Source organism: Takifugu flavidus, chromosome 1 (assembly GCF_003711565.1).
Source record: "Takifugu flavidus isolate HTHZ2018 chromosome 1, ASM371156v2, whole genome shotgun sequence".
Lineage (NCBI taxonomy): Eukaryota > Metazoa > Chordata > Actinopteri > Tetraodontiformes > Tetraodontidae > Takifugu > Takifugu flavidus.
The window spans coordinates 14,200,758-14,212,387 of record NC_079520.1 but is presented as its reverse complement, the minus strand read 5'-3'; the positions used below and the strand labels follow the sequence as shown (position 1 = coordinate 14,212,387).

Below are 11,630 nucleotides of genomic sequence, written 5' to 3'. Positions count from 1 at the left end.
CAAAAAAATCGACTTCCGGTGATGCAGATTTCCAAATAAAAGTCTGGATAAACATGGAAGAATCAGCCTGCACACTAATTACATCCACATGATTGACACATTTATGTATCGAAAGTATTCTGCACAGTTGTTTTCAGGAGATCACTTGGAATAATGTGAAGAAGGAGGAGGAAGAAAGAAGAAAAGAGCTAATATTTTTGTTGATTGTATTTAAAAGGCTAAACAATTGCACGTCACAGATTGCAGGGGGTGATCTAAAGGAGTTCTAATTTGAAATATTGACCACAAAAATGATCATCATTGTCCAGTATCAACACTATAGTCACCCTCGGTAGTGGCAACATTGCCTTGGGGTGTTTTTCTCCTCAAGGATAAAAAGTGAAAACACAGAAACACCACATTAATGACAATTCAATCATTTTTTAATGAAAATACATAAATTCCACAAATGAATTTTGGAGAGGAAAACATTGAAAATGTTCCACCTTATAAGTTTGTATTTGCATATTTCCCACATCTTTTTAAAAAACAAGCGCAGCGGATAGAGCACATTAATAAATAAATGCAACCATCACCTGTTCACATGAAGCTTAAACACTGCTGTTCTGAAATCTAAACCATGGATTTTTTTATTTATTTAATCAGCATCTTGAATTAGATTGATTCAATCTGGACTTTAATCTCAGACAGCAACTGTTCCATTAAATGTTTCCTAATGGACTAGAAGCAAAGCAGTTCAGGATTGCCACTGAGTCCCTGTAACAACACTCTCTGACCCCCCCAGCGTTGTGGAGAAGAAAGCTACCAGAAGAGCAGCGGCAACAGCTGAGCTGCACCTTATTGCATCACGATGACATCATCAAACAGAGGTTTAACACTGACACCAGCATCACTTTCATGACATTATTACAGTTGTGCGTTGATGTGCTCAAACACTGCATAGATAAACACACACATGTGCTCTCCTCAGGCCTGGCTGTCTGTTATTGGAAGACTCTGGATTCAAGTTATTCAGGAGGAAGCAGGACGACCTTTAAAACCACTGAAAATAGCATTTAAAGCCACTGTTGAGTATTTGTCCCTGTATCATTATCATAAGGTCTTCAGGCTGTGGTCCTTCATGTGATCCAAGTGCGCGCTTTTGTCTTCCGTGCGGTTTTAACAATCACTTTTCAAATGAAGACTGCCTCCGTCAGTTACAGTTGCAGTGCGGTCAGCCACACCTGATACACTGTGGCTCTCTGACCCAGAGTCCCAAAATCTTCAGGGGAAATGTTGAGTAACAAGAAACATTTACCATAGACAGGAAGACACTGATTTCTCAGAAACTCCATTCTGTACATTCAATTTCAAATTTCTAAGCATTTGAAGACATGTACACTTTAAAAATATACCCTGTAGACTCACTTAAAGGTCCAGTGTGTAAGATAATCAATAAACTTATATGCAGGGACCCTTTTTTAGTGTCAATCTTGATATTGATGTAAATCCCCTCCAAAGATGTGATGGTGTTTTTATGCAGTGTTTTTACAGGAGCTTGGATTGGACAAAGCAATCTAAATAAAACTACAGTATTAGTAATTGTTAACGTTATCAGCTATAACCTGTCACACACGCACAAAAGAAATAAACAAACTTCAACACCTAATACTAATGTTCCATGATATTGACGTCACCAAATCTTTCACAGTAAAACCTTAAACACATCTTGTAAATTTTCTTTTACATAATTGGGCAATATTTTGTTACCTCGACTGTACACTGAGTAAAATTTACTTATATTTTTGGAAGTAATACATCATTTTAATCTGATGCCATTTAGTTCAATGTGGCTCATTAGCTCATCAACAAAGGCAATTAAATAATGTCTTTACATCATTGGTCCTCATCCAAGATTGGGATTCAATCTAAAATGATAACAGTGATTTTCTTCACTACAGAACATTAGATCAAGAATTAAAAGTTAAGATGGTGCCCTCTAGAGACAGGTGTGTTTATTACAGTCGTCTGTGGGGAAGTTTTTTTCTTATAAATGTTAAATCAAATCTGTTTCGATTTTATTAATTTAATGTTTTTAGAAGCCTCAGCTTACAGTTGCAAAATAAACAACTTGTTAACACACAACACTGTTGACAAGTTGTTTAACCTTTAAGTTAACTTTAGTTAGTCAGAGGAAAAGGATGATTTGCTTTTTCTTTCGTTAAAACTTCCCCTGACTGTGATAAAAGGTTTGGCTATGCTGGAGGATCCGCTCATACTGGGAGAGAATGGGAGCTCACCTCGAGTAGAACCCCAGAGGAGGACAGAGAGATTGTTGGCATGACTTCTCCATGTTAAAGGTGGCCATTATCTCAGCGTTTACTTTTGTTACCTCTACTGAAGTAGAACTGGAGGATTTTTGGTCTAAAAACTCTCCAGATATTCATGAAAGCTGATTTTTTTAACATATCATATAACAATCTTTAAATGCTGAGTTTCTTTATGCTACATCCTGACAAATTTGGCACTCTGGACCTTTAATGAGTTTGGTGAATTTTGCTGTCCTATTTTTTGATGAACTGTAGCTCAAGTTTTTTGAGGTAAGGATGGATTTGGTTGTGAAATGATGCGGATGGAAAAACCAAACTGTTGTGCCTTGAGATCTACACATGGTTGAAAGGACGCGTGAAAATGCATATATCTATTTTTTTTTAACAATGTTACACCCTGTTTCCGTTGTCACAAACGAGGCCTGAAGCATCTCCACTGGAGTAAACGTTTTTCTCCTGTTCTTCAGGATCTTAGTGAAGATTTCAGCCTCGGCTCTGATCGGCTTCAGGTCTGTTTAAAGCAACAAATCCATGTCACTCTCAATACGAACACCAGAGATGGAGAACAAGTCAACGCGTGGTGGAGACGGGATGCATCAGTCAGGATAACGGGGTGCAGTCCTGGTGGTCTAGCTGTCCCCTCTAGAATGTCGTCATTAGTACGGCGCGAAGAGAATCGATCCCTGGTTAGTTCTGATTGGCCCAGGAGCGGGACGCAGGAAGGAGGCTGCGAAGAGGGTCGAGGGGGCCGCCGGGCGTGGATGGTGAGGCATGGCAGCGGTGAGAGGTGAGGGGTTACTGAGGAGGGGGGTGGAGGAAGAGAGAGATGAGGAATGGACTGAGATGGTGGGGGTCAGAGAGGATGGTGCTGGAGTGAAAGGCGTGGAGATGAAGGAGGGGGTGAGGGGGGGCTTCACCAACTCCTTCTGAGGAGACAAGGAGAGGAACAGTGAAAACAGGGTGGAGCAAATAACAGAACAATTGAATAACATCAGAATTATTCATTTGATGCTTCCTGCATGATGACTGCAAATATAAGGGGACATTTGGAAAAGCTGTTGATCGAGGATGATTAAGAAGTCTGAGTGAGGACTGAGCCCACTGAGCCCATCTTGCTGAGTTAACATTTGAGGAGACTTTGCTGGAGTTATTTACCGTGACCGAGCTGCGCTGCTGTTTGTTGTACGGGCTGTATTTGGGTTTGCTGGGTTTTCCTGCTACTCTGTCCTTGTGCCTCCTGCTGGAGATGTGCTGCAATGACAACACAAATCATCCCACAGTTCCCTTTTGGGGAGAAATTAGCCATGTTATTACTACAAGTATTACTACAACATGTGTGTACATGCGTACATGTGTACATGACGCCTGTATTAGCCTTAGTGGTACCAGATACTACACATTCATGGAGTAACAGCTTGGGGCCAGAATAGATACATGTGAACTGATGCCCTGCTAAAGAGGTTAGCTAAGACACTGTAAACCATCCTTTAGTCAGTCCAAATGCTGTGTTCGACCTCTCTATCACACCATAAATCACAGATTCTTGTCACTATTGTGGAATATTGTGGCTGGAATATACTGTAGCTCAACAGAATTCTGAATTCAATCTCATCATCATGTAAGAGAAGAAAGTTGGGTCAATCAGCAGCCAGACATGTTCATGTTGCACATAAGTCATGCCACAGCTTTTTTAGTCAGATTCTTATAAGTCTACATGGTAGATGTGTTTGGGCTGAGCAACAATATACTATTTATTTCATGATTGATTGTTGATGATAGATTGTTAAATTTGTAATTAGAGAGTGAGCAGCGTAGAAATGTGGCTGCTAGTGTTTCTACCTGTTTAAGCTGGATCTCAGAGTTGACATGGACATCGCAGATTTGGCAGTGGAAGGTTTTGTTCTGTAGGCCAGAACCCTTGATACTGGAGGTGCTGCCGTTCTTCAGCTTGGCTCCAGGTCGAGGGTAAGCCTTGATCGGCCCGGCACCGCTTCGGGCTTCCAGCATAGTCTTGTGCTTTGAACCTGTACAGAGGGCAGATATCATTATTTTAAAGAGGCAGAATTATTTCTCTGACACTTTTCAACCACAGCTTAGCAAATAAAACAAAGAAAGGATGATTAGCAAATGTCACCTGCAGAGTAGTTTTACAGTATATTTTTCTTTTTTAGGCCTCTGCTGTTGTCAGGAGGGAATAGAGATTAAATACACCCTAAATAATACCTCTTTACCTGCATTGTGAGCCTCCAACTGTGACAGAGAGTTGACAGCAACTTTACAGAGAGAGCAATACAGCAGCTTCTTTGCCTTCTCCTCCTCTGACTCCACGGGGAGAGTTGCATCCTGGGAGGAGACATGTGAAGAAGGAGGAGGAGGAGGAGGGGACAGGGAGGATGTGACAGGCGCTGGGGCAGGGAGAGCAGAGGGGGGACTAGAGGGAGGAGGTTCACTGCCTGCTCTGCTAGACAGGGGGGAAGGGGAGTAGAGGTGGGGGGCTAAAGTCTTGAGATGAGAAGAGGAATCGGCGAGACTGCATGAGAGTTCTGGAGAGAGCGAGAGGACAGAGGGTACGAAGCAGAGAAGAGAGGAATAAATTAAAGATGCCTGAGGTATTATATAAAAAATTGAGGTGGCCCTTGAAAAACACTGGCAGCAGCCAGTTTGAACGGATAAAAAATACCTGTGTGCTGACAGCTGTTGTCAATGGCTGAGACAGGGGGCACAGCAGCACTGGAGCTGCTCCCACAGGACTCTCCTGTGACTGACAGTTTGGCCTTGGTCTTGTTCTCTTGAGACTTGAGCTTCTTGGCATGACGACTGCCTTTGTAATGAGCTTCTGCCTGAGACTGACAGAGGATTAAAAAAGAAACAGCTAATTTATCTACGGCAGCTCCTGAGTACAGACAACTCACTTTCCAACGCTCCTGTCAATCACAACAAACCACGGGGGTATTTGTGCACGTTAGGATTTTAACAACCAGAACAGTTCAACAGGTAGAACATTTCACTACTGAACCCACAGAAACCACAGTGATTTGAGTCAAAGATGATGATTTGTAAAACTCCACATCCCCTCTCATCAATGAAACACAAAGTCACTCACATCAGAGTTGAATCTCAGCTGGCAGACGCCACATGAGATGATCTGCTTTCTAGTCGGTAGCAAAGTGACACCAAATGTGTGGTTGATGACGGCTTTCTGCACCGGGTCCATCTGCAGGAGGTTCACAGGTCATGGCATAGGTCTTTAGGTAAGAGTGACTGTATAGTGGCACCTAAAAACACTGTGAACACACACACAGTCGTACCATGTTGAAGTTTGAGAAAAGTCCGACGGGTGACATCGCCTCAATCGGAAATGACAGAAACTGCTTCATTGTTACTGAAGTGCTGGTGTTGAGAGCTGGCAAAGGTCTGCCCGCTGAGCTGCACCCACTTCCTACAAGAGAGAGAAGGAAAACATGTGATCCTCTGAAATTTTAAATAATTTACTCAACTGACCCTGCTTTAACTGAACCAAAAAAGCACTGGCTTTGTGTAAAGATGTAAATTTAAGTCCATATGCCTATGAACATTTAAGATTCTAGAAGCTGTCTTTGTTCTCCATATCCCATCTCCCATTAGATAAAGCAACTAATATTAAATTCTGCCTTCCTCAGAATCTTTATTCCAGACGCTTAGAGACACTTCAGAGATAAACTGTCTTTGTGCTACTGAGAGAGATGAAATCAAGTCTGTAATCCGGATTAGAATCCTACTCCAAAAGTTCCACTCTTGGAAATCCTTATCTTAAACTCTGTAAATACATGTGACATGAAGAGAAAGTGAACAAAATGTTCACCTCATCCTGTTGAAAGTTTTGTCCAATTCAGGGTCCAGGTAAAAAAAAGTGACACTCATAGGAAAATGTACAGACTTAGACTTGGGTCATTGGTTTATTGTCACCATAAACACACACACACACACACACACACACAGCAGAACCCTTCTATCTTGCAGTATGTTTCCATCCCAGGAAGGTGCAATAAATACTGTCCACCTGCATGACCTGTCACATGGACACCGTAAACCAACAATACCAGTTTTATTCAAAACTTGTCACCATTACCATAGTATTTATTCACCACTAGTAATGTCTTTCCTATCGATCAATATTGTGACATCATTTATTAGAGATTTTGGCTTACATGTGCTATACATATTTATATATACATTCCATTCCATATCTCCATTCTTTAAATGGTATTATAGCTGTCTGCATATGTTGGCTGAGGAATGCATGAGAGAAATGCAATGATTCAAAGTGGATTATGTATCTGAGCAGTTATTAGGCTGTGATGTGTGAGTGCTTTTATTGTCGATGTGTAACATATGCAGACTGCATTTATCCAGCGCTTCTCAAGTCAATAATGAGTTTGGCTGACAATTGACAAAATTTTACTTTGTATTGTTTCCTCAGATCTTTATGTCAAGAACAGGAGCCACATTTACCGTTCAGTACATGTAATGTAAATATCATTAAACATAATCATGTGATTCAGTTGGGGCCTTTAAGAGCCTCGTTTTCTTGGGAATAGGACCATGATCTATCCTGAGTGCAAGCGCAGAAATGCTGCAGCTAAAATCAGTGCAGCACGGAGGGAAGAAGAGATGGAGTTCAGAAAATAGAAGGATATTAACAAGGCAGTGATCCAACTGGGAGGAGACCTTGTACTACCTTCACAGGCATCTTCTACATTCCCGATCCTTAGAGAGCCAGACTACTAAAGTGAAACGCTGTAGAATGTGTGTGGTTTCGCTGACAGCAGCACTAGACTTCACACTGCATTAGTATTATTCACAGAAACACACACATTAGCATAACAACCTTGTGTGAGTGTGTCTAAGTAGGTCAATTTTAGATCCTTCCTTATCCCAAATAACACGCGCACAAGACTCAAAAATGCAAAAGCAGACAGCAGCTCCAATGGCAACTCCATGTAATCATCTGATTCACACCAGTCCAGCATTTATCACACATCTAAACACATTTGGATCTAATTTGAATTCTAAAAAATGACAAAAGTGGAATAAAATAAGGTTCACATTGCGGCGATGAGGGAATGTAATCAAAATGGTGGTTTCACCACAGATTAACTAACCTCTTATGATGGTGCCAGTTACAGTGCCCCCCTTCAGTTTTAATAAATACAACACAGTGGCTCTCTGGGCAGGGAAAAGGACCAGGATCAAGTTAATTAAGTTATGTTTACCCAGAGACAAGGGAGGCTTGGGCTTACCTGACCCAAGACTGTAGCATCTCTCCTTTGAGAGGGGAAAACTTGACCTACACTATATAAGTTAAACAAGGATATACAAAAACCTCTCTAGAAATTATAATTCAGATAAGGTGGCATATGAATATGCCGGAAAGCTTTTTTATATACACAATATAAGATTGTACAAAGGTGTTATTGGACCCCTGTGAGACTGAATGGATCAGGCTTTATGAATCACTCATTGTGTTAGAAATGTCAAAATGATGATGGTACTCATCATTGTGTTATTGTAATGTACCAAATAAAAACATGAACAAACATTTAAATACATGGAAAATCAAGTGGGAAAATGCCTCATTGAAAGGATAATTTATGTAACCAGGGCCTGGCATGGCCATAGCACAAACACCCACAGAAACACAAAATAAACACACATCAGAGCTGGGCCGAGAAACAGATGCATAAGACAATACAAGAGAAAACATCTGCATGTGTGTGTGTGTGTGTGTGTGTGTGTGTGTGTGTGTGTGTGTGTGTGTGTGTGTGTGTGTGTGTGGATGAGTAGCACTACGTGGATAATTATCATAGTCATGCTCTCAATAATGACTTGAATGTCAGACAGACGGACCAATGGATGGATGGATAGTAGCCAGCCATCCAATCACAGCCTTTATTTCAGCCTTATTAGTTTTTCTTTAACAAACTCTCTGCCCCGAGGATACATCCCAAAAATGCAGTTAGAGGAATTCCAAGAGGGGGGACAACAGTTCGGCACATTTTTGCACACAGAAACAGCAAAAAGGACTAAACACGGTTCAAGGCGCGATGATGCGGCACTTAAAAATATTCACACATGTTTAATTTAATGATAAGCCAACTAAAGCAAATTCCAGATGATGAACCAATATACAAGTAACGATTTATTATCTGTACTCAGCAAGATTCTCGATTTAACTGACTGTACAGTTTGTGTCAGCAGATGAGCTGCTGTGATCATCTGGTCCAGACTAACCCTGTTGCAGCAGAGAGCTCCGCTCAAGGTTCAGAATCAGTTCATGAACTCCATTATTCAGGTTACTGAAACACTGATGACAAACACAGACAGCGTGCACGTAACCAGGCACATGGTACAGCCAAAGACACGGACTAAAGGCTAAATACAGAGCTGGAAATGGAAGGATTTCTTACCTCGACCCAGAAAACTACTCCACATAGTTGACGGGGAGACAGCGGTCTCAACTCCTCCTCCTCCTCCCCTCCATCATCGGCTCCACTCATATAACAAGTAATACAGAGAAAAGCCCAAACACACATGAGAGGATCTCCACCACCGCTCTCTGCTGGTGTGAGCGCAGAGGGAGAGGCGCATGTGTGTGTGTGTGTGTGTATGTGTGTGTGTTTGGAGGCAGATGACCGACACACCACCACCAAGATGGATGTTGAGTCACTGAGGTGACGATATTGAAATGTGATGTGATGACAGTCGTCCATCTCACAGGAAATCCTTTACCCCAGCACCCCTGTCCCTTTGTCTGTCCCCGTGTCTGTCCCTGTCCCTTTGTCTGTCCCCGTGTCTGTCCCTGTCCCTTTGTCTGTCCCCGTGTCTGTCCCTGTCCCTTTGTCTGTCCCCGTGTCTGTCCCTGTCCCAGTGATTGTTCCTCTTTCTGTCCCTGTCCCGATGTCTGTCCCCGTGTCTGTCCCTGTCCCAGTGATTGTTCCCCTTTCTGTCCCTGTCCTGATGTCTGTCCCTGTGACAGTGAGTAAGAGAGTAAGACCAAAACAAAACAAAAACCATTCTCTATGTGTTCACAAGTCCAATTATTGTCCATTAACAATGACAAATAAATAAATGGAGGCTCTTGGTTCATGTAACCCATTAGGTCCGTTCACTCTTCATTCTCATGATGAACAACAATCCAATCAGCTTAAGGACAGACACGTCCCAGGTCCATTGAGAATCACGCTGACACTGTAAGTACACTGCATCCGCCTGTCACCTGCAATTCCTGCCAGAACTACAACCAGATTCTCACTCAGCTTGAAAGCCAGACTAGCGGCTGACGTGAGAACGGCCAAGCACCAGTCACAGATCCACCGACAGCTCAGGCCCCAGTCAACAGCTATGGAGAATTTGAAATCCCTGACTCAGAAATGTGTTCACGGAGAGAAAAGATGAGGACAGAGATGAAATGAGTTGTACCATCGTTGTCTCCTGAAGAGTCAGACTTGTATTCATCCTCCTACCAAAGCCAACATCCCAGCTAACGCTCTCTGACATGGCCTTTCTCTACTAATGCATTCTTTAGAGAATTCTGCTACTGATGACAATCATTTAGTAGCATATGGTCGCCATCACCAACCCTACAACTGTTAACCGGATGCTGGTTTAATTGCTCCTGCTCCCTTTAGCTCCCTTTATCCTACCTGTTTTTTTTATTCCATTTCCAGCATCTCACTCTTACTATTTTGGGTCTCTTGTGGCTGAAAATGCACAACCCTTTTTTCCACTTGCCCAAACATTTGGAGTGGCTTCTGAAACTCCCACTGTTTGCACTCTGCTTTGCCACAGAGCTCCACTCATCACTGAAACCAGAGCCACCTGATCCTAGAGCTGGTCCAGGATTACCAGCACCCTGCTGTCCACTCCATACTGACCGCATGCACGTGCTATTGATCTTCCCTCTCTTATCCTGCTGCTTCTGAACCATCTGCACAACCTGTCACACTCAGGGAGGCCCTGGGGAACTGGTGACGCCTTAGCTGTGGGCCCAATCCAATGTTCCTCAGCGCCACACTTTTATTAAAACACACACACACACAGAAAGAGCACTCAAGGACGTCTCTCTTCTCTGACAAAATCTCTGTAGGAATCTAGACTTTAGCTTTTTAGTGTCTGGGGCCTTTATAAGAGCCTGCTGAGATTCTGGAGTCTTGGGTCAGATATCTCTCTTTTTCTGATATTTCTATTGGTTCTGCCTCTGGGTGAGACTCAGGTGGGGAGCCTTGTTCAGGAAAGCCTTCAGCAATTCCCTGGGTGGTTCTGCCGGGCTATTGTCAGATTCTCAGCCTTACGTAATACGCTGCACATCATACAAGCTTTACCGAGCGCGGTGCAGGAAACTTTGTAGTACATGAAGTGGAGAGGTGAGTTGTGTTTTCAGACAGTAACAGATGCTAAAAAAGCTCAGTTTCAGGAAACCACCATGATATTTGCCAATGATGGGATGTATTTGGACACGTCGTTTTCCTCGTGGCATACAAACTCACAGTCTCTGCTCTGTTAAGAGTGAGGTAATCCACACTTGCTAACAGCTGAAAGCAGACGGGGTTGCACTAGTGGGTTACATTTCTGCCTCCATAATCTATACTACGATGAAAGAGGGACTTTTTCATTAAAAAAAAATAGAGCTTAAAATATTGGTTGGCTCTGGATTCTAGCATCACCGGTGAAAGACAGTCCACATCAAGGGCTGAATTCCTCCTATGAACAGTACTGTCCCCACTGTACACCATAGGATTGAGTGCATCTATCACCTGATGCTATTCATATACTACTGAATGCACAAGCAACACATGCTCAATTTCTCCATCTCCATCTTTACAGAGCAGAGCTAAATCTATTAATAACACTTCTCTCAGCTCAGAGAATATGCGAGGATATAAGCAAGATGACAAGTTGACCTTTTATTAGCCCCAGACAGCTAATTACAGTAAGTCAGCTCACAAAATACACACATGTGCACAATAACTCAGCACTCTTTGCTTCATTCTGAAAACTGTGGAGAGCAGGACAGAGAAGAGGAGACAAGCTTTGATGCTGCACACGCTATTAGCATCATGTGAATTCATCTCCTCATCTGAGAGTGGATCATGGGAATACAATTTATGGTGATTTTCTGAGAGGGCGTGTGTGTGTGTGCTGCTCCCTAATGGTCCCTAACAACCTCTGATGAGTAAGAGAGTAGAACCCTTACAAACATGTCCTGCTTTTTTTCTTCTTTTTTTTACTCTTTAATCTGTAATCTCACCAAATCCACCCAGCATTAAACAACAGTAAGAAAAT

The 11,630-nt window shown here is 42.5% G+C and overlaps 1 protein-coding gene across 3 annotated transcripts in view; it reads right to left on the bottom strand.

Annotated features, from left to right (window-relative positions):
• Positions 1–2,401: 2,401 nt before the first annotated feature.
• znf385b (zinc finger protein 385B) overlaps positions 2,402–11,630 on the bottom strand; it is a 22,879-nt gene continuing 13,650 nt past the window's right edge. For 2 of the 3 annotated variants that reach the window (XM_057025181.1, XM_057025190.1), the window contains exons 5-11: positions 5,618–5,748; positions 5,413–5,523; positions 4,990–5,155; positions 4,541–4,852; positions 4,149–4,333; positions 3,465–3,560; positions 2,402–3,235 (exon numbers count right to left, since the gene is read on the bottom strand). In XM_057025181.1, the coding sequence (XP_056881161.1) occupies positions 2,966–3,235; positions 3,465–3,560; positions 4,149–4,333; positions 4,541–4,852; positions 4,990–5,155; positions 5,413–5,523; positions 5,618–5,748 (1,271 nt within the window). In that variant the 3' untranslated portion in view covers positions 2,402–2,965. Of the gene's footprint in view, positions 3,236–3,464; positions 3,561–4,148; positions 4,334–4,540; positions 4,853–4,989; positions 5,156–5,412; positions 5,524–5,617; positions 5,749–8,755; positions 11,005–11,630 lie in introns of those variants that run through there. The other variant, XM_057025199.1, reaches the window with a different exon arrangement.